Source organism: Aethina tumida, chromosome 1, assembly GCF_024364675.1.
Source record: "Aethina tumida isolate Nest 87 chromosome 1, icAetTumi1.1, whole genome shotgun sequence".
Lineage (NCBI taxonomy): Eukaryota > Metazoa > Arthropoda > Insecta > Coleoptera > Nitidulidae > Aethina > Aethina tumida.
In genome coordinates, this window is record NC_065435.1 from 47,416,757 (window position 1) to 47,438,399 (window position 21,643).

Sequence of the window (21,643 nt, forward strand, 5' to 3'; positions counted from 1 at the left end):
CCAGACCGGATATATGCACGTGTACGATACGATCTGAAATTTGCACTTGCTGCAACGTGTTGAGTTTGTAATTTTTACTGTAACGTATGCATGTTAATTTCAGAACGGCGCAAAGGCTGGAAATGGAAACGATTTGGATCTACGTATGATGATACATCAGAGTCAGGCTGGATGCGTCATAGGCAAATCGGGCAACAAAATCAAAGAGATCAGAGAGGTAAGATAGCTTTCAAAACGTGCTGTTCAATAACATAAAAAGTTAAAAATATTTAAATCAATTTCTTGAAACGCGATATGTTCACCTACAGGAGAAATGGACAGAATATTGTTGGGCATTGTTCTTTATCTATTTTATCATGTTCGGGGTAAAAAAAAAAATAATCATTTTTAGCCCAGAAACAATACACACAATAATTCCGTACTAACAATGGCATTATGTAGTTGAGAACAAAAGGTCCTGTTATAATTTTGCATAGTTTTACCAGTTGAGGTTTTTCCGTGAGTTATTACGTTTGGTTGAACAGGAAAAAGTACGCTCAAATAATTATTTAAACCAGCTGATATGGCAGTACCATTATCGTGCGACAATTTGACATATGTTCAAGGACATTTAATAAACGGGACAAGAACATATGCCACTATTTAGAGGGTTGAGACCGACAATCATTGTTCTAACCGCTGTTTTGTGTTTTACCCTGTTTGCATGAATAGATATGTATTACCAATTTTCATTTGCGTGTCTGTATCAAAAAATTATACGTTTTAGAAAAACGGTCAAAAAATTTAAGGGTTTGAGTGGAAATTTGTGGTATATATTCGGAAGAGTTGTCCTGACCCTTTAGTTGTGTTGGTTAGTGCATAGTGATCACATGGATCTTCGTTGTGGTAATTTTGTTTAACATTTAAAGTAAATTAATAGCAAATTCCTTTTATGTAAATTAAAAGCTTTTTTCATTGAAATTTATATATGTAAATCCACTATACATATGCACCAATGCAGATGGAATTTATATATAAATTAAATCGTGACTAAATTCATTTTTTTCTTCATTAAGCATGCCTTAATTAGTAGATTATTTACATGCACTTACATAATTTTGATATATGTAGCTATTATTAACTTCCAAACCATTTTTATTAACTGTAACGTAACATCCTTTTGTGCCGAAATTGCAGTGTTACCTCGTTACGTATTGTTATCCAGGTAGCACGAGTACCTGGGCCCGACGTACTAAGTAATTATACATTCCCAACAACCGTATGTCGTTTAGATCTTCCCGAAGTGTTGTGCCTTCAGATACCAGACAGATTAAAAGTAGATTAGTATAATTTAAATGGATTTATGGCCCACAAAAACGCGATTGCATTTCGACGTGGCACAAGTTCTGTCAAACTCGCGTACGCCGCTCCGTTTATTTCGAAACCGCCTTCCCGTACAATTGAAATATTCCTCGGTAGGAACTCTCGTCGTGTACCAGGTTCATTCATTTTTTTTTCTTTTTTTTTTCTGTCGTTCTGAAATATTGAATTTTTACCCGGTCTGAAAACGTTTATTCCCCGAAAAGGGAACAACTAGACAGCTCAGGCATTACGTCTGAGTTATCATGCGACCCCCCGTTCCTCAGGGACACGGAAACGGCAAGAAGGCAAGTAATATGGCAGCTTTAGGAACACACACGTATCGCATGCCGGGGATAAGGGAGGCAAGGCCACGTTCGGGAAGCTGGAGCACTAACCAAGTGCCCATCTGCTCTTATCGACTCCCAAGTAACAATATCGGTGGCATTTTAACAAGGTGAAAATGGCGCAAAGTTTTATCTGATGTGCCTGGAGGGCGCGGGCTGCTTAATACTTTTATTCGGCTTAACTTAAATTGAGTTTTTAAAAAGTAATTTGTTTATACATGTTCTCGACGAACTAATTTGACTCGAACTAACTGGAATTCTTGTTGCAATGAAAGTAAGCTCTCGACGGTCTTATTGAAAATTTTAAGAGGAAAATTCTCATCAACCTCATGTGGAGCGTAGCGAACCGCTCGTAAAACTTATCGTAATCTCTGCAAATGGTCTTGTATAAAAACAAATTAAACGGACAGTCTCCGTTACGTCGCCCCGTACCATCCTTAGCAAGACGAGACAAAATAAAATAAGACCTCGCCAATAAACTGCCGATTAAAATGTCAGTCAGTCGGAAGTATCCCGCGAACGTTTCCAGGCCGGTGGGATCCCGCGATCCCCTTCAGAAACAGACGCGACCCTGGAACTCCGGCACCGAACCCTCTTCACCGTACGGACACATGACAAACGGCCGCGACGGCCGTCGGACCGTGAGCGCGGCAACAACGCTTCCAGTCGAGTATCCCGCGTGTGTAGTCGCGGGTGACAGGTGAAGCAGGTGTGAGAACGAGTATGTGTGTATGTTCGTTCGTATTTGTGCCGCCAAATGGCGAGTCACGGCCCGGTTCAGGGACGGCGTCTTTCAAGGTGGCGACCGAACCGCCGGCAGCTTGCTACGGCGATCGGACAGGTGGTGGCCGTGGACGCCACCGACGGTTTTTTCCTTTTTTTTACCTCCGAAATGAAACAACGCTCGTGGTCATGGTTGATCTTCCCTGTTTTACCCTAATATTTAGTAATTTTACGTTTTTTTTTTATATTTTGTAATTTTTTGTATTCGATTATTAATCATACACCAAAATTTCTTAATGTCTCATACAGATTTTTTGTTGCATTGACTTAATCATTCGTGAAATCAAGATTTTCAAGATGAGTAATCTGCAAGCTTTCGATTATAAATATTAATTAAATCACTATATACGATAAATTCTGAAATTGTTTTAGTGAAGATTCTACAGAATTAATGTACTGTTTCTAAAATTTATACATTTACATTGATCAAACTGGATCGATATTAAAATTAACATCATAACAACAACAGTTTTTGAATATTAGTTGTATAAAGTTTCACGATGGCTAATAACAGTCACGGTGTTTTTGACAAATTAAGTCGATCGTCCAATCCAATTATATAACGTCAAAGTTAATTTTGGAATTTAATGATTAATCGACAATTAAGAACAATTATTTCTCTTTTTAACAGCTGTTTTTGACATAGAAATTTTCTATTCATTGTCAAGGATTTATATTTTCATTAAATTAGAAAGTCTTTAAAAGCTGTGCTAGAGAACACAACAAAGGCTTCCAATTACGTGTATAAATTAAAGCATTAAATAACATCAATTAATACTTCTGAAATTATTTAATTAAATATTAAAGTATGAAGTACATTGTTTCTAAAATTTTGACTAAATTTGTCACAGAAATAGAAATTTATATGATTAATTCACATTAAAACTTCGTCGAAGCTGAAATAAACTCGACCGACAATGATTCAGTTTTAATTTCTACATACAAAATTCATACGTATTGTAAGCTCCAATACAAAAAAAAATTATTATTTTATACGTTACAATTTATATTCAATTATTGGTTATATTCCAAAGCTTTTTGATGTCTCTTAATAGTCTTACTGTTGTTTGCCAAATTGACTTTATCATCCTACATAATCATCTAGCATCAAAGTTAATTTGGCAACAATAACCAATTAAAGATAATTTTTTCGTCTGCTTTTGACAGAAGTTTGCTATTCGTTGACAAAGGCTAATTTCATCAAATTAGAAACACATTAAAAGCTGTGCTTAAAAATACGACAAAGGCTTCCAATTATGTATATAAATTAAAACAATGTATAACATCAATTAATAACTTCTGAAAATTTATAATGAAGTCTGTAGAATGGAGTACAAATTTTGGCAAAATTTCTCGTAGTAAAGGCATTCATTTGTTTAATTTACGACGAAACTGGACCGAAATCAATAGTGGTTTAATTTTAATTTGTACATATAAAATTTATTCTTATTTTAAGGTTCAATAAAAGTTTTAATTAATTTTATCCTTTTTTTATATATTATATTTTATTAACATGTTTTACTTCAAAGCTTCTGGATGATTAATCGACAATCAAATTTGCTATTAATGAAATTTATATTTTCATCAAATTTGAAACTACTACAAAGATTGTCAGTTTCAATTATGTATATAAATTAAAAACTATTAACATCAATCAACTTCTGAAATTGATTTAAAAAAGTCTTATTAAAACGAATTATATTTGGTGCGACTGATAAACTGGTTTAACAAACGCAAGGTACGTTTTTCAAGGCAATACGGCTCTGTATGTCGATCTGCCTGTAGGTAACCTTTTCCAGCAACGTCGAACAGAGACAGCCACGAACAATCAATACCAGCTGCGGGCGCCTGCTTGTTTCGTCCACCTGCCACGTTGTCAAACTGACGAAAATGTTCCCGAAGGCATACACACACAACCCTCTTCCATACAACTTGACCATAAAACGCTTTTTTTTACCCCCGCATAATTTTTCCACCAGAAAATACCACTTGACCATCCGTGCCGCCCAAAAACCGTCCCCGGCTCGGCGGCCCGCATTCCGCAAACCGTCCACCGAACCTGGGGGGTGGTTCGGCTAACGCGTTTCCCGGGTGTTTTTCCGGCCGGTCGGCTTGGCAACGGGGGGCCGGCGCGACCGTGGCCGCGGTTGCACATTGCCGTGCGTGCGTTCGGAGGCACGACGACGACGGCCACGACGACGGCGTCGGTGTACACATGGCTGCGTGGCGCTGCGAAATTTTCGGAGCACGCCGTGTCGGCGCGTTTCGGGCGGATTTCGAACCCCGGTTCCTTTGTGTGTTCTCTGCCCCGTTCAGTTCGCAACGGTCGGTCGGCGGGTCGAGACGTCGGCCCGGCGTGCGGCTTATCGACTTTTTGGCGCGCGTGCACGTACGCGGGCCCCTTCAGTCAGACGGTGTGTGTGTGTGTGCACGGTCCACCCCGGCGGCGGCGGCGGCGGCGAGGTTAGGTGCGCGACGGATCGGGCCCGGTTTCGCGGTCGTGCCGAACGTAATTGGGTTTCTTCACGGGAAGCGTGCGAGTTTTACGAGCGAGGTGACCGATGTTTCGTTTTGCGGCGACTTCGTTATCCCGACGGCAACCCGCAAACTACTCACCCTTCTTCGTTAATTTGTATGACTTATTTATTTTATTACGTTACTTTGGTCTTAAATATTTAATTTAATTTATTACTGGCGCATCCACCATTTTTTAATCCTGATTGATTAATTAATTAAAATACACAATAATTTTTGATATTTAATCCAAAAAGATGTATACTGTGAATATTAACTTAGAACATCTTTTTTGGTAATTCCAATTAGTAAATATTATATAATATAAGAAAATAAATATGCGTTAAATATTTATTTATTTTTTGATCACTTGCATGATTTAATACATTTAAACAATTATCATATTAATTATAGTGATATCTTCATTTAGAATTGAAAAAGCACTTCCCTACTATCAATAACGATTTAATAATTAATTATTAGTGCCTTTTTTACTCCAAATGATCATATTGCATTCAAAAAGTTATCTCGACACTATCAAACCGTTCTGTATTAATGATCCGAAGTATAAACCACTTGTACCGCAATTAACAAAAATTAGTTGATGGTGTTCTGGCCATTAAATCGTGCGAAAATCGTCTCTAATTTAATTTTAACTTTTAAATCCGACATTAATTTTGCAGTAACAGAATTATGAACAGTTCCCAACTACATAATCTACTCCGTTTATCCACATAAACGAGTTTCTAATTAAATAAAACTTTGCCCGTTTCGGATTCGAATGATTTAGTGCTACACCTAATTACCTGAAAGTTAGACGTATTTTATATTTTGTGACCGTTTCACTTGTACTATTCGCATTTGTTGATTGAATATCGCGTTTAAAATCTGATTTATTATTCTTCATGTGTGAGCAAGCGCTTAGTTTGTTCCGCCGTTGTGTGCTTACGTGACGTATTTCAGTTTCCATAAAAGTTTTAACCATATTCTGATTAAACTTTTAATGGAACATCAGTTAAAAATCGCGTATAAAAACGTAAGCCGTAAATTATAAAGGAGACGTCCGTAATATTGTGCGGCAATTATTTATTTATTTCATCATGAATTTCGGTGCAAATATTTGTGTATTTACGTTGTAAACTTTGCAGGTCCGTAATATGTTCTTAGATAATTTAACTCGGAACAGAAACTTTATCCTTAACTCGATTCGATACGAAAGCATTGTTTATAAACTCGAACCGGATCAACGTATTTAGACGCAAAAACAACAAAACGACGAGTTCGATGTTTATACGCTGATAAATAAAATTACGTGAACTTTACAAAACGAGTTTAACTCCGAGAACTTCACTGGAGACGTTAGGAAGACAACGCGGATATTAATCTCAATTTTTCCTCGGTATTTGTACATAAAAATTCAAATAAAGACAAGAATACTTTCAGTATATAACCTCTTTCATTTTAAAAGATATCTTTATAAGCTATCTTGTAAAGTTTAGATGGCTTTAAGGAAAATGCCCCCGCAGTTTAAAGAAAGCGACGATACTTACTAAAATTGCAGGACGTAACTTTAACGATAAATATATTTTTATACTAACTGTATCCCTGAATTGTTTTATTATAACGTTATCCGTTCTGATTTGTTACCTCACACAACGATAGTTTTAATACTTAACCGTTTTATTTTTGTTACAGAAAACAGGAGCTCGCATCAAGATATTCTCCAACACCGCTCCCAGAAGTACTGACCGTGTAATCCAGATTATTGGCCAGCCAGATAAGTGCATCGACACCATCAAAGAGGTTCTGTTGTTAATAAAAGCCGTAAGTTGATAACGATTAACATCAAATGACAGTAATAACCATGGAATATTTCAGAGTCCGATTAAAGGTGTTGTGAACCCGTACGACCCTCACAACTATGACGACTTTTACGCAGACAACTACGGGGGCTGGGGCAACGCGTCCGGCAACACGGGCCGAAGAAACGGGCCCGAAGGTGGACCCCGGAATGGGGTCAGGGACGGGCCGCCCTCGATGTCGGGACCTGGTCGATTTAACAATCGTGGTAACGCACCCCCTCCAAGATCGCTGACTGGCGGAGGGTGAGTAAAGGTGTTGCTGTGAGTCGCGGCAGATTAATAATTGTTGGTTTTTCAGTTTCAACGACAGACAAGGAAGCTTACTCGGCGGCGGCGGAGGAAGGAACAACAATTTTGGAGGAGGAGGTGGTAACAGGATGAACGGCAACAGTTCATACGACCGCAACATTTGGAGCAATCCCCCGACCAACGGAAGTTTCAATCAACCCCCGCCTAGCATGATGAACCAGGGACCACCACCATCTCTTATCAACAAACCGGGACCAGGTGGCAAAAACACCACACAAGTGACAATACCTAAAGACGTAAGAGTTTTTACTTCTAGTTAGTATTAAATGGTTTTTAAAATATTTTTTGTTTTTAGCTTGCTGGTGCTATAATAGGAAAAGGAGGCGGCAGGATCAGAAAAATTCGTCAAGATTCCGGTGCTGGCATCACAATTGACGAACCACTTCCAGGGTCCAACGATCGCATAATCACCATCTCGGGACTGCCCAACCAAATTCAAATGGCCCAATATTTACTACAGCAAAGGTTAGATAAACAACTAACTTTTCATTTTCACTCTTATAACACTGTACATAACATTAATGTTTGAATTTTTACTGGAGACGACATATACTAATATATTAATATTAACTCATAGAGTGAAATCTCGATTACTACTTCCCATTTATTTTAAATTCTAAACTATGAAAGTAATAATCGAGATTTTAATAAATAATCTTAACGGTTTTATATTTGTATATATCTTATTGTAAACATGTTACAAATTGTACATTTTAATATACATTATTTATAATGTGGATATGTTTATATGTAAGAGATAATAATAAATGAAACACCACTACGAAATTTTGACTAAAATTTACACAATTATTTCGGTGTTTCCTTTATTGTTGCGATGTTTTAAACATTTTAACTCATTAAAATTCCTAAACACTTTTAATTTAAATCCACCTAACCACCCATAATATGTGGCGACTTCTACTTGCACACATTTACGCTGAAGACTAACACCCATGGTTTGGACTGGCTCTACTAACAGGGATGATGTTGTGTGGAAGACTAGTGATTTTGTTGTTCTATTTTATGTAACAAGGAATCACTAATCATCCCACAAAGTCATTCAATATTCTTCGGGAACTGGCGTGTGATGAAGACTGAATTAAAGTATAAATGTACCTTGTCTTGTAAAATAATTATTTTAATTATACTTAGGTAGCCATTTGTTCGACTAATGTTTAACTATTACTGTCTATACAATCACTAAATTAATCCCAGTCGAACAGATGACTAGTTTTATAATTATAAATGTTATATAATAATTCAATTTAAAAATTAATAATTAAACTTTTGAAGTAAATTGTTTTTCGTTTTTAAGAATCGTTTTTATTGTCCAATTTTGTATATTGTGTTCATATTTATGTTTAATATACACGTTAATATTATTATGAACCGTACTAACAGGTATTATTTTGTTTCAGTGTTCACAACAACTCCGAACGTAGCAATTATTAGGAAGGAAACATATTCATAAAAATCTATTTTTTAGGTTTTTTTTAAAGCGTTAATATTGTGTTTACATGAAATTTATTATGAAGTACATTCCATTAATTTTGATTTCTTGTTTAATGGGCATTATATTATTGTTAAACAATTTTTTTTATCAGACGTCTCATGATATATCATATTATCATGTAATTAATATTCTATATTAAAAATATATCGTATATATTCATACATTGAATTTTGGCTCATTCAGGAGAGGTGTTATATTTTTTAAAAAATACTTCAACCCTTACATACATACAAATCTGTGTAGCAGTTTTTATTGTTAGATGAAAAATGTCGAAAAAATATCTTATTTTTATATTTATATACCATTTAAACGAACTGTTTATCGTAAATGATAGCTAACTTGATTGTATAGTACTAACAATAAAATGCATTTGCATATTTTTTATATCAGGGAACAATCCAGTACAAATTTATATCTTTGTTGTTCCATGATCAAAACTGCAAATATTTTACCAAATATTTTTATAGGTTTAGTTTCCAATATGTAAGTGTTATGTATTCATATGTAATAATATCAATAAAGTATTTCAGTAAACTTGTTTTTTATTAAATAATATTTTTATTTAAACAGATTTTATATTTTGATATATGATATTTGATAAAGTGCATTACTGGGAAAAATATATTTTCTTTTGGTCTCTGAATGATCACACAGTAACCAAACAGATACCCTAGCATAATGTTGCATTTTCTAAATTGTATATTTATTTTAAAATACCAAACAAATTTCCTACATATGTAATTGGTGTTTATACCCGTGGTTCGTATAATTAATTCACAGAATATTTTTCAATTACCAATTTTATTATAATAGTTAGCATGCAAATAAACAATCTGTATTAAATATTTAATGTGCTAAAATTTGATTATAAAAACAAGGATCAATCCAAACGAGTTTAGATATGTGTAGTTATTATTTCTATTAACATTAACGTAAAAATCATTTCTTTAGTCTACGTATTTCTTACAATTAGTTAAGACACTACAAGGTTTTTGCATGCATATGATTATGTGTACATCAACAATTTTGGATCATTTAAAAGTATATCATGTATTTTCATAAAAAATACGACATATCTATGGTTTACACACAATTACGTCGCATTACTTACTCATCATCTTTAGTAGTACCTTAGTGTAACATGTGAGAATTGTCTACATGTTTTAAATAAAACAATTGTAACACTGTATAAACTGCAGAAGCTGCATAAAATATTTATTTACAAATTTATATAAAAATATACACATGTATATAATATTTACAGTAATATACATAAGTTGCTTAAATACATCACTTATTTTTCAATTATTTAATTAATACACATCTGCAATTATCAAAAGTAATAAAACCTCTTACAATAAATAAGTGTTGTAAATTTGTCTTTGACAAATATATAATTTTTTGTGTCTTAAAATTGTTGTATAACATGATGATTCTTACAAGTTAATATTGTTTTGATATAAAATTTAATCTTAATTAGTAAAGGGTATTTGCATAAATAATATTATGGGTTTAGATTACCCTACAATCACAGACTGTTAAGAAAACACTTTATAGTAGTATAAAAAATAATGTTACAATAGAATTTATTGACTATTATTGAAATTTACTGAATCTCACAACCAAATAATGCAGTTATTTATAGTCAACCCATCTCACTATTAATATCATTTAAATCATGTAATATTTTTTCTGCTTTGAGATTCTTAGTCATATTTCTCTTTAAATAATAATAAAAACTCATCATATATGATGGTGCTCATATTTTTCAGGATGTTCAGCTATATAAAATACATATATTAAAGGAATTGCAACAATTACAACCCCTATACACACAATAAGTGCTATCCAAGAGATGTCACCATCTGCACCACTACAATTTAACTTTGATATAACTGGATCTGCAGTTGGCAATTCTTCAACTTGCGGCAACAAATTGATTTCTTCTTCTGAATGTTCTATACAAAAATCATCAGTTATCACTTGAACTGGTGCATGCTTAAGGTTGGTATTAAATATGATTTTATTCACGTCAGATTCACTCTCCTTTTTGGGGATCACTTCTAAATTTTCTTGTAGCTTTATGTGAAACTCATCAAAGCTTATTAAATTAGTAACAGATGGATCAGTGTTTTCGTTGGGAGAACTTTTACCACTAACATGTACACCAGCCAGGGCCATAGAAAATGGCTTGTAGGGTACTTTAATACTAGTTTTCGCATAGATTTCATTATCTTTGTGGATGTTATTGAGTCGTTTCAAGTCCTCAATCTAGAACAAAGAGAATAGTATACAAAGCTTTTCCTTTAAGTGTTTACTTACAGTACAATTGTACCTTATTGCCAATGCCTGTAATGTGTCACCTTCTTCTATTGATTTTTCAATACTGGGGATTTCTTTTCGTGCAGGTTTCAATCTAAATAATTCCGTTTCTTCATCACTGTGATCACTGTCCTTGTCAATTTTTCTGTATGCTGTGTCGTAATTTTTCATTCTGAAAATTTAAATGTTAGAATTAACCGTTAATTATTAATTTACTTACTTTTGTCGTTGCTTCATCATATTAATTCCTATTAAACAAACAATTCTAAAAATAATATAGGTGAGATGTCACTTCTGTTGACGTTTGAGTAAAATTAGGTTAAAGGCGACGTTGTCACACGGAGACTTATTGCATAGTTTATTTATTTATTTATTTATTTATTTGAACCTATACGTGACAAACACATAAACTTTGTAATGTAAAGTGATGTGAAGTAGAAATCAATTAATTAGAGACTTTACTTATAAGAATATGTTTATTACCATTATTATTCCATTTGAGTATGGGTATCAGTACAAAGGACATTATATTTAGTATTATTTAATCTTTGGCGTTAATTTGTAGAGGATTCTAATTAGATTTATATAATTTGTCAACATTGGATTCATGGCACCTTAATTTTAATATTAAAAAAGTGTATTGCGCCGACGTCATAACAACCGATAATAACAAACTTCACTCAGTACCGCAGCACGTGTGCTTTGTTTATATCATTTTAAAATTACCTTCCCAATTATTATATACAAATATTAAACGGATTTTTTTATTTCAAATGGATAACATGGACACTGGAGACTATTTCGAGAGTTACGAGGATTTGGATGTAAGTATACACTTCGAAAATCGTATGTCAGTACGTATTTCAAATCTGACAAATTCCTTTTTGTTACTCAGATACACCAGATTATGCTCAAAGACAGTGTAAGAAACAAAGCATATAAACAAGCTATTGAAGACAATGAGGCGTATATAAGGGGCAAAGTCGTATTGGATGTGGGAGCTGGTACAGGGATACTTTCGGTCTATTTTGCTAAAGCAGGTGCAAAAAAAGTATATGCAGTCGAGGCTAGTAACATGTACAGAATTGCAGAAGAGATTGTCAGTGAAAATAACCTAGCAGATGTAGTACAGGTAACCATTTTTGTAATATTGGTAATTAATTTTCCTAAAGTCTTTAATCTTTAGGTGATTCATGGTAAGATAGAAGATATAGTATTGCCAGAAAAAGTAGACATTATTGTGTCTGAATGGATGGGCTTCTACTTATTCCATGAAGCTATGTTACATTCAGTCATATATGCAAGAGACAAGTTCCTAATTCCTGGTGGTCTGATGTTTCCTGAATCTGCAACTCTGTTTGCAGCACCATGTAGGTCAGTACTGTGATATTACCAAAACTGCCAAGAATGTGGTAGTATGGTACATAAAGATATTTAAGGAGATTTGTTTCAATAGGGATGTGAGATGATGATCCCTAACCTGACCTTTCCCAATCTTATTATTTTCTCTCCATACATTACCCTTGTAAAGTACTTTTCTTAATGAAAAATGAAACGACAAACCTTTTTAGGTTATACTCTTGTTGAATACTTATATATAAAAACCAACAAAACTGTACAGAATGTACTTAAATTTTTTCACCAGTAGTTAGAGACAATTAACTAATATACATTAAGATACATTATGAAACAAAGGGCAGAATTAGTGCTCATCACAGTATGAATTAGCTAAAAATTAATAACCTTTTCATTTTTAGCGTTCCCGGTATGTACGAATTTTGGGATGAGGTCGATGGAATTCAGATGAAATCATTCGCCGAAAAGTTACGCAACAAGGCCTACGAAAAGCCCATTACCGACCTGGTGGACCCCGAAAATGTGTTAGCAGATCCCGAAATAGTTTCATGGTTGGATTTGCGAGAAGCTACCTACGACGAAATCAACAATATCCGCATGCAAATGTTGTCGGTAGCAAATAAGGAGGGTGTCTACCAGGGTATTTGCTTATGGTTTACTGTTACATTCCCCTCACATGAAACAGAGCCTGTAACTCTGTCAACTGAACCAGAAGATGCTCCCACACATTGGAAACAAACCACCATTGTTTTACCTACTGAAATCAAAATTGAAAGTGGATCTCCGATAGCATACGAATTATATTTGACGAGGGCTGAGGATAATAGCAGACAATATAAAATTGAAGTTACAATGTTGGATCCTGATACCGTAGAGCATCCAGAATTCTGTCAGTGTCACATGACTAAATGCATTCTCTTCCGTGCTGTTCTAGACAAATATGAAAAGGAAAATCAAGAGATGGAGAGCGTTGAAGCTTTAGAAGCAAAATAATCAAATTTTTCCTTATATAAGCACTATCTAAATTTTCGTAACTTCGATGTACCGCATTAGAAGTAAACGTACTTTTTATCAGAATGGGAAGATGTCACAAAGTTGGCTGTAAATTTTCTGTTATTTATATTGTATATTTTTTGTACATTTATGAATCGTCAAATAAAAAGAATCTATTATTTAACTGTTTTCTTATTGTTATTATTAGAAATTAATAAATTGGTATTAAAAAAATATTTTAATCAACTGAATTAGAATAGAAGACTAAATAGTTATGAATATTTCTTTTACTAACTGTTGTCCGCTGAGTACCATTTTTTGGGGCACTGGGCAGAGCTTAGCGATAGCGAATCACATAGGATTTTGTTTGCAAAGTGGTAATGCTATTCTGATGCTGATAGTAGATTATATTTAAAGGGTGGAAGTAGTGCATATCATAGTACGAATTAGTAAAAGTTAATAATTCTTTCATTTGTAGCATTCCCAGTATGTACCAATTTTGGACGAAATCAACAATATCCGCATGCAAATGTTGTCGGTGGCAAAAAAGAAGAGTGTCTTCCAGAGTATTTGCTTATGGTTTACTGTTACATTCCCCTCACACGAAACAAAGTCACTATCACTGTCTACTGAATCAGGGGATGCTCCCACATATTGGAAACAAACCACCACTGTTTTACCTACTAAAATCAAAATTGAGAGTGATTCTCCGATAGCAAACATATTATACTTGGGCTGAGGATTATAGCAGACAATATAAAATTGAAGCGACAATGTTGGATCCTGATACCGTTGGGCATCCAGAGTCAGTAACACATCACCAAATGCATTCTTTTCCCTGCTGTACTAGTTAAATATGAAAAGCAGATCAAGAGATGGAAAACGTTGAAGCTTTGGAAGCACAATAATCATATAAGTTCCATATTTAAAATACTATCTAAATTTTCGTGACTTCGATGTACCTTATTAAAAGGAAACGTAAATTTTATCAGAATGGGAAGATGTCACAAAGTTGGCTGTAAATTTTGTTTTTTTAATTATTATTGGAATTGGAATTAAAAAAAAATATATATTTTTAGCCAATGGAATTATTGTACAAGAGCAGAAAGACTAAATAGTTATGAATATTTGTTAGTAGTTATTTGTTGAACTACAATTTCCTTTTGATGAGAATATTAATAGATTTAATATGTTATTCTTATTAAAATTATGGTAGTACTGTAAAAATGTAACTTGCCATGAAAATTAGAATAAAAAGTAGTTCTCGGTATGTATATGTAGTTTTTGACTAAAATTTCTGGACATTTCCTAAAAAGTCTAAAGACCTAAGTTCCAACAGAAAATAAGATTATCAAATTAAACACATTTAAACGCAGTAGTCGGTCCGTGAGCATGCCTACACAGATTTGATATTTTGTAATCCCCATTACTTTACACCTTTTCTTTCACCCACATCCGGCAGCGTCGGACTTTCTTAATCTGGATTAGAGTCCCCCCATTGTTACCGGTCCCACTCGCCTACTTATTGTTAGATGAGGTTTATTTCTTTTTACAAAAATATTTTAACGGACTTTGGAGATATACTATCATTACAACATTGATTTATTGTTATTGATTTTTTAAATCATTAATATCTAGTGGAGGTCTTCCATTAATAATTCACCGTTAGTATCGTAATTAATTTTTGTCATTAAACATCGGAAAATTACGAAGAACGAATTACGTTTTATTGTTAAAACATAATATCTTACCCAATAAACAAGAGTGAAGTACTAATAAAATAGATTTAAAGTATAAATTATCTATATATTTTTTAGAAACTAGCTGTATTCTACAACAATCTCGAACAATAAACGAGACCTCCAATCATCTCTTCCATATTTATTAGCTTGAAACCGCTCCATTTTCTTTGCCTCACTTCACAATCCCTATTAAGAAACGTGATTCTACAAATCATTAGATATACGCCCGCGGAACGACCATCGGTCTCTTGTTAATATCGGCACCGTAAAAAGCGACCAGCCACTAATAGAGTAATTAAAACAACATGCGTGCAAAATATATGCTGCGGTGAGATTGATCTTAAAGGCAAGTGCCCTATAACATAGCTTAACAAAGCATGAAACTTTAAATAAACGTCTTGCTCTGGCGAAATCCTCGTTTCATATTAACTGCAACACTTTGAATTATGCATGTGTGTGCCAACATCGACCGTTTCATAATTAAAATGGTTAAAAAGAGCATGAGAAACTATTTATAAATACAATTATTAAGGTACTACAGTTCCTTAGATATTTATGTTATGCATTTAAGAATATTATTATTAACAGGAACTCAAGAAATAGGTACACGACGTACAAAAGTACGTACAATAATGAAGTGTCCAACAAATGTTGTGACAAAGTGGTAGCACAATGCCCAGACCACCCGTCCACCTTACCAAATCCAGAGATGTTGCATTACAATTGATAATGTTTAAGTGAGTCGGTTCAATCTGGCTTATTACAGTAATCTAAGCACTGGTGCATGCCGAACAAATATTGTTTTCAGCTCGCCAAGCCACGATCATGGGTCGGACCGGGGAGGGCGGAGGAGCAAACCGACGGAAGATAAAATTATGAGAGCAAACCCGCCTCGCCGGAGGCACAACCACCTGTCTCGTTGATGTCTTCATTTTATCGGACCGAAGGGCCCGCTGTAATCACAGTTGAAACCTCATAAGCGTAGTGCGCGTAACTTTCCGCATAACCTTGGCTCATTTCGTTGGCGTTCAGCATTTTTTTTATTAATGACTAACATTTTGTTTACAGTTTTTTTTATATATTTTTGGGATTCAGTACAGAAAAAATGTATCTTTAGGATTAGTAATTATTTATTTAATGTAAACTGTTAAAATGGGATTAATTTAATTTATTAATGTTGTTTTATACTGTATTATTAAATAAAAAAAATATTTATTATTCTATAAAATGTTACATATATTTTTTTCTCAAATATTCTAAATGTTTTGTATGGGGTTGATGACTTACCAGTCAAAACAAAACATCGAATTTTTAATCTTTTGACGAATTCGTCATACGTATTTATAGTTTTGTGTTTGGAATCGTTATAATTTTGAAACACATTTCTTAACAGTAACGTTTCTTCAATACATTGAAGGAAATTGTTGTTTAATATCTCTGTAATAAATCGGTCCATATGTCCTTTAGATACAATAAACGGGGCCTACACCAGAAGCAGAGAACCATCGCCATACCATAATTGATCCACTGTCGTGTCGCAGTGATATAACAAACTTTTTTGTTACTCGTATCTCTGTAGGTCGTTTAATATAAGCTGGATCATCATTAAAGAGACTATCCGTTCCTTCTGTTTTGTGGACATGATACTTAGAATATCCAAACCCGACTTTCATATTTTCATATTCTTTTCATATTCACCCCCATCTAAAAACCTTCTTCTCACAGTCCTTGAGCCAATATCAAGTCCAATTTCCTTCAGGTTCATATGACTTGACGATAAGAATTGATTAATTAAAATTTTATAATTATCTAGCAGTAAACTCTTAGTCTTGCTAATGTGAAATTATGAAATTAATCATTAATTTTTATTACAATGTATGATACAAATTATAATAAACAAAAGGTCGCTAGTAAACAAATAATCGATTGAAATTCATACGAAGCTGTGAAATATTATGGACTAACAAGTTGTTCAACAAAAAAGAATGTAGTATTTTTTAAATAAAATCATATTGAACAGTTGTGTAGTGGATTAAACAAAAAAATCAAGTAGTACAGTTTATATTTTTGATATATTTTATTAAGTTAGCTAAAATTATGGGCCATTACTAAATGAAGAAATTTTACTTACCTTAAGGAACTACCTATTAGTGCTGCTTGCCTTACATACTCTTACAAAAAAATAAAATAATAGACCATATAAAAATTAAAATAAAATTTATTCATATAAAACAAATACTTAGGAACATAAATTCTTAAAACATAAGTTAAAATTAGTATTTACAAAGGGATTAATGTTTATGTCTCAGATAGGCTCTGGCCACTTCTTGTTCAAGGCAATTTTTTATGTTATTATACATCTCCTCAACCTCTAAGTTTGCATTCCATTGCAAATTAGAAATTTCTGTTTTACAATCTATCCTATTGCAATTAAAATGTAAAATTATACGAGGTTTCTTTTGTGGAAAATCTCTATCTGAAATTTAAAAAATAGAATGGTGCCAAGTAGTCAATAAATTCTACTCACCAGTAATAATGTCAATTAAATATTCGTTTTCATTTATGACATAAACCAAACGAACATTCAATAAATAGAGTGTATCATAATTAACAATATGTTTTTCATTATCAATAATGATATTACACATGAATAATTTTCGATTTTTATCATTTGAAATCTTTGTCTTAATAAGATTTCCTAATAATAGCTGAATTTCTTCTAAGTATTCAGGTAGGGTTTTGTCCCTTTTAGCTGGCAAATTAAGTGTTTTATCATTGCCTAGAATTAATTCAATACATGGTGACATCACCAAACTTGATGTTACTTTATTACTTGGAGTATATGATAATTTCAAATTAATATAACTTTCATTCATTTGTTTATAATTAGAATTGCTGTACAAATAAATAATTATTAATTAAAATCACAAATTAAATATTTTGTAAAACTTACGGATTTATGTCCACTGGAATACCTGTATAATCAATATCTATTCTTATTAACAAGTCTATATAAGAATCGGTAACAGACACTTCAAATTTTTTAAGGGGCATACTTTTTTTTTTAGTTAACAAGTCAAAATCCCTTTTGAACTTGCTATGCACACTGATGCTTCTTAGTTTGTCAACCTGAAAATAATAAACTAATTAAAAGGCACACTTTATGTTACTAACTGTACTTGATATTTTTTGTACAAAACTAGGTACTCATTAAGGAGATCTCTGAGGGCACTTTTTCTATAAACATTCCATTTATTCCAGGATGGAACATTCTTCTGAATAAACTCAACATCTGCATTGGCCAGGAACTGATTATCATTAAAGTCAAAGTCAGGAGCAAACTCCATATCACTCGGGTTAAAAAGCACATCCCAGTTCAGGTTTTTACCAGCATATGGTATTCTAAATATGAAATGGAAGGGATCCACATCTCTGTTGTGTATTATGTCGATTTCATCAAACGACAGAGACGATAATCCTATAAGAATAACATGTTAAATTGAAATAAGTTTTAAATTATGCACTTACCTATTGAATTCAACAAAAGATACTTGATATTGTCCTGCAGAATAGCGGGGAAAAATTGTATGGCCTGATCGTTCAGTTCCATGGTTATCTGCTCTTTAAAATAACAAAGTATATTATTTACAAACTGTCTGTCTTCACGTAAATTCAACTTATTCGACGGTCCTTCCCAGTTGACGTAAAATTGAGGTTAGGTACAATACACAATAACAACACACTGCCAACAGGTTACCGATCATGGTAAAAGAGCGGGAATCACTAAATTTAAATGTGCGCACCGTGCACGGACAATTTGATTTATAACAAAAGTGTTGATCTTGTTGTTTTTAACAAATTCATTTGTTTAAAAATACGTAGCATCCAAACTTACTAACAACCAAGTAAACAGAACTAACATTTGCATGTCAATCATTCAAGTCCCGTTAATGATTTAAAAAATAAAATGGTATCTTTAAATCCTGTTAGAATACTCGCCGAGAATGCTGAGGAGCAGAAACGTGAGACGGCTCGATTCAGTGGTTTCGCCGCAGCGATCGCAATTGGAGATTTGGTTAAGTCCACCTTAGGACCTAAAGGTATGGATAAAATTTTGTTATCATCTGGTCGATGTTCGGGACAAGTTCAAATTACGAACGACGGGGCCACTATTTTAAAATCAGTCAGCGTAGATAATCCGGCTGCCAAAATTTTGATCGACTTGTCAAAGGTGCAGGACAAAGATGTCGGGGACGGGACCACTTCAGTAGCAGTGTTCGCCTCTGAATTGCTAAAAGAAGGTAAACATCTGATCGAAGCGAAATTGCACCCCCAGACTATTATCTCTGGATGGAGGAAGGCTACGGAAGTTGCTATCGAAGCACTTACGGAGAGTGCAATAGACATTCGCATGGACGACTCCGAAGGCTTTTGGAATGATTTGAAAAATGTTGCTAAAACAACGTTAAGCTCCAAAATTCTATCGTTACATATGGATCATTTTGCATCTTTAGCTGTTAATGCGTTCATTCGTCTGAATGGTTCAGAAGATTTAGACAATATTCAGATAATTAAAAAAGTTGGTGGTACGTTAAAAGACTCGTTTTTAGACGAGGGCTTCTTATTAGATAAAAAGCCTGGCGTGTTTCAACCCAAACGAGTTGAAAATGCAAGAGTTTTGCTGGCGAATATAGCTATGGACGCTGATAGACCGAAGGTATTCGGTTCAAACGCATGTGTTAAGTCCATTGCTGGAATGGCCGACATGGAGGGAGCTGAGAAACAGTACATGCGTGAAAAAATCTCTCAAATATTGAAACACAAGCCGAATGTTTTCATCAACAGACAACTGATTTATAACTATCCCGAACAATTATTTGCTGATGCCGGCGTAATGGCCATCCAGCATGCAGATTTTGAAGGGATAGAACGTCTCGCCTTAGTAACAGGCGCCGAGATTACTTCCAATTTTGATACGGACATAAAGTTGGGTAGCTGTGAACTTGTTGAACAAGTCGAGATTGGAGGAGACACGCTACTGCGCTTCTCGGGGGTCCCAGAGAGCGAAGCTTGTTCGGTGGTGATCAGGGGCGCAACACAGCAAATACTGGACGAAGCTGCCCGTTCCCTGCACGACGCACTGTGCGTTTTACTCGCTACATTAAGGGAAAACAAGTTCGTTTACGGTGGTGGCTGTAGTGAAACCATTATGGCGATCGCCATTAGAAATAAAGCCGCCTTAACATCAAACAAAGAAGCCCTTGCGATGGAATCCTACGCAAATGCACTCCTTCGACTTCCTCAGATCATGTCCGATAATGGTGGTTACGACTCCGTCAACTTAGTACGTCAACTGATTGCAGCTCACAGTTCTGGAGCAGATACAAGCGGGATTAATATGGAAAAGGGCGCAGTGGGTGACATGAAAGATTTGAGTATTATCGAATCGTATGCCGTTAAAAAGCAAATGGTACTTTCCGCATCTGAAGCTGCAGAAATGCTGGTACGCGTTGATAATGTTATGAAAGCAGCACCAAGAAAAGCGAATCTTAACAGAGGGCATTGTTAAAGAAGACGAAGCTTGCTTCACTTACTATTTTCTAAATTGTATGAGTGTTATAATATATATTTCATAAAAAAATCTAGTTGTTTCTTTAGTTATTCTCTTACTCTTCGAAACGTTTAAAAGTGTTTTGTTATTAACTCTTAACAGTAAAAGGAAACAGCATTACATGCTTTTCCAACTCAACACATTGATGAAGTTAAGAATATAAATAAAACAGAAGAATCTTGTGTGCAAACCTAAGAATTTATTTGTATGTAAATGTTTTCAATTATACTTTAGATCTGTAATTTGATTTTTGTTGGCCATAACAAGGCATTGTATTAACCCATCAACTTTATCTTGACAAGTTAACAAGGAATATGTAGAACTGCTTTACAGGCTACCTGTCCTATCATAATTTGTTAATTGTTTGCTTCCTTTCTTTATTCCCAGTGCTATCTCAATCTTTTATTAACTTTTTAATGCATGTAATATACATATAGATTAAATAATTTCAAAAAAGTATTTCGCTCTTATTAATGTGCGTAGGCGTGCAATCTGCATATTGTTATTGTGTTATATTGGTTCCCGTGTTGGATCTACATTTTAATAAATATGATAATTTGGACAACGTAACCAAACCAATAACTACATATAGTTTAAAAATGCAATTTGGTTCACATAAATTTTCCCTTCATCTCATTATATAAAAATTCTGATCTCCCAAAAATATAAAATATGCACTCCTATAAATTAATTAGCCATAAAAAACCACACACTGCCTCACATGTTATCAAAATGAGGTTAATTTAACATTTTCACTCTTAGTACCGTCCATACCTGAAAGGATACGCGAGTATGTTGATTCATATTTGTATGTCATTTACGAGATACTAATTGCTAATTAATTCACAGTAATTTTTAATAATCCATACTTATTTTCGTATTAAGCTCTTTGATGTTGCCGACGCAGTGCAGTTGGGCAACCAAACCTTCGATAACTGCAACTGAATATATTT

General features: G+C 34.0%; 5 protein-coding genes across 13 annotated transcripts in view; 3 read left to right on the forward strand and 2 right to left on the reverse strand.

The window, feature by feature from the left end:
• LOC109599292 (heterogeneous nuclear ribonucleoprotein K) overlaps nucleotides 1–9,200 on the forward strand; it is an 81,824-nt gene extending 72,624 nt beyond the window's left edge. For all 8 annotated transcript variants that reach the window (XM_020015273.2, XM_049964447.1, XM_020015289.2 and 5 more), the window contains 6 exons: nucleotides 104–217; nucleotides 6,678–6,806; nucleotides 6,861–7,087; nucleotides 7,143–7,389; nucleotides 7,449–7,618; nucleotides 8,572–9,200. In XM_020015273.2, coding sequence (XP_019870832.1) covers nucleotides 104–217; nucleotides 6,678–6,806; nucleotides 6,861–7,087; nucleotides 7,143–7,389; nucleotides 7,449–7,618; nucleotides 8,572–8,605 — 921 coding nt within the window. In that variant the 3' untranslated portion in view covers nucleotides 8,606–9,200. The remainder of the gene's footprint in view (nucleotides 1–103; nucleotides 218–6,677; nucleotides 6,807–6,860; nucleotides 7,088–7,142; nucleotides 7,390–7,448; nucleotides 7,619–8,571) is intronic.
• A 648-nt stretch (nucleotides 9,201–9,848) lies between these two features.
• LOC109598678 (lysM and putative peptidoglycan-binding domain-containing protein 3) lies at nucleotides 9,849–11,560 on the reverse strand. 2 transcript variants are annotated; one of them, XM_020014586.2, is made up of 3 exons: nucleotides 11,472–11,560; nucleotides 10,989–11,160; nucleotides 9,849–10,937 (listed from the first exon to the last, which is right to left on the reverse strand). In XM_020014586.2, the coding sequence occupies exons 2-3, from the start codon at nucleotides 11,157–11,159 to the stop codon at nucleotides 10,410–10,412; spliced, it is 699 nt and encodes a 232-aa protein (XP_019870145.2). In that variant the 5' UTR covers nucleotide 11,160; nucleotides 11,472–11,560; the 3' UTR covers nucleotides 9,849–10,409. The 2 variants fall into 2 exon arrangements, with proteins under 2 accessions (XP_019870145.2, XP_049826826.1); XM_049970869.1 differs by lacking the exon at nucleotides 11,472–11,560 and adding an exon at nucleotides 11,209–11,443.
• Nucleotides 11,561–11,617: 57 nt separating this feature from the next.
• LOC109598667 (protein arginine N-methyltransferase 6) lies at nucleotides 11,618–13,521 on the forward strand. The gene is made up of 4 exons (XM_020014576.2): nucleotides 11,618–11,812; nucleotides 11,884–12,120; nucleotides 12,175–12,362; nucleotides 12,746–13,521. Exons 1-4 carry the CDS (start codon nucleotides 11,762–11,764, stop codon nucleotides 13,335–13,337), a joined length of 1,068 nt encoding a protein of 355 aa, XP_019870135.1. The 5' UTR covers nucleotides 11,618–11,761; the 3' UTR covers nucleotides 13,338–13,521.
• A 3,758-nt stretch (nucleotides 13,522–17,279) lies between these two features.
• On the reverse strand, nucleotides 17,280–18,797 carry LOC109599059 (BRISC and BRCA1-A complex member 2). Its single transcript, XM_020014998.2, has 5 exons — nucleotides 18,608–18,797; nucleotides 18,259–18,557; nucleotides 18,033–18,208; nucleotides 17,607–17,974; nucleotides 17,280–17,555 (listed from the first exon to the last, which is right to left on the reverse strand). Exons 1-5 carry the CDS (start codon nucleotides 18,687–18,689, stop codon nucleotides 17,371–17,373), a joined length of 1,110 nt encoding a protein of 369 aa, XP_019870557.1. The 5' UTR covers nucleotides 18,690–18,797; the 3' UTR covers nucleotides 17,280–17,370.
• A 219-nt stretch (nucleotides 18,798–19,016) lies between these two features.
• Nucleotides 19,017–20,713, forward strand: LOC109598920 (T-complex protein 1 subunit beta-like). The gene has a single exon (XM_049970029.1). It carries the CDS (start codon nucleotides 19,047–19,049, stop codon nucleotides 20,646–20,648), a length of 1,602 nt encoding a protein of 533 aa, XP_049825986.1. The 5' UTR covers nucleotides 19,017–19,046; the 3' UTR covers nucleotides 20,649–20,713.
• Nucleotides 20,714–21,643: the final 930 nt, after the last annotated feature.

Coding starts and splice junctions, on each gene's coding strand:
- LOC109598667 (XM_020014576.2), top strand. CDS start 11,762: ATGGATAACATGGACACTGGAGACTATTTCGAGAGTTACGAGGATTTG. Junction 12,121..12,174: donor ACCTAGCAGATGTAGTACAG/GTAACCATTTTT, acceptor TTTAATCTTTAG/GTGATTCATGGTAAGATAGA. Junction 12,363..12,745: donor CTGTTTGCAGCACCATGTAG/GTCAGTACTGTG, acceptor TTTCATTTTTAG/CGTTCCCGGTATGTACGAAT.
- LOC109598678 (XM_049970869.1), bottom strand. CDS start 11,228: ATGATGAAGCAACGACAAAA. Junction 11,161..11,208: donor ATGATGAAGCAACGACAAAA/GTAAGTAAATTA, acceptor TTAAATTTTCAG/AATGAAAAATTACGACACAG. Junction 10,938..10,988: donor CAATAAGGTACAATTGTACT/GTAAGTAAACAC, acceptor TCTTTGTTCTAG/ATTGAGGACTTGAAACGACT.
- LOC109598920 (XM_049970029.1), top strand. CDS start 19,047: ATGGTATCTTTAAATCCTGTTAGAATACTCGCCGAGAATGCTGAGGAG.
- LOC109599059 (XM_020014998.2), bottom strand. CDS start 18,689: ATGGAACTGAACGATCAGGCCATACAATTTTTCCCCGCTATTCTGCAG. Junction 18,558..18,607: donor TCTTTTGTTGAATTCAATAG/GTAAGTGCATAA, acceptor TTATTCTTATAG/GATTATCGTCTCTGTCGTTT. Junction 17,556..17,606: donor TTTAATTGACATTATTACTG/GTGAGTAGAATT, acceptor TTTAAATTTCAG/ATAGAGATTTTCCACAAAAG.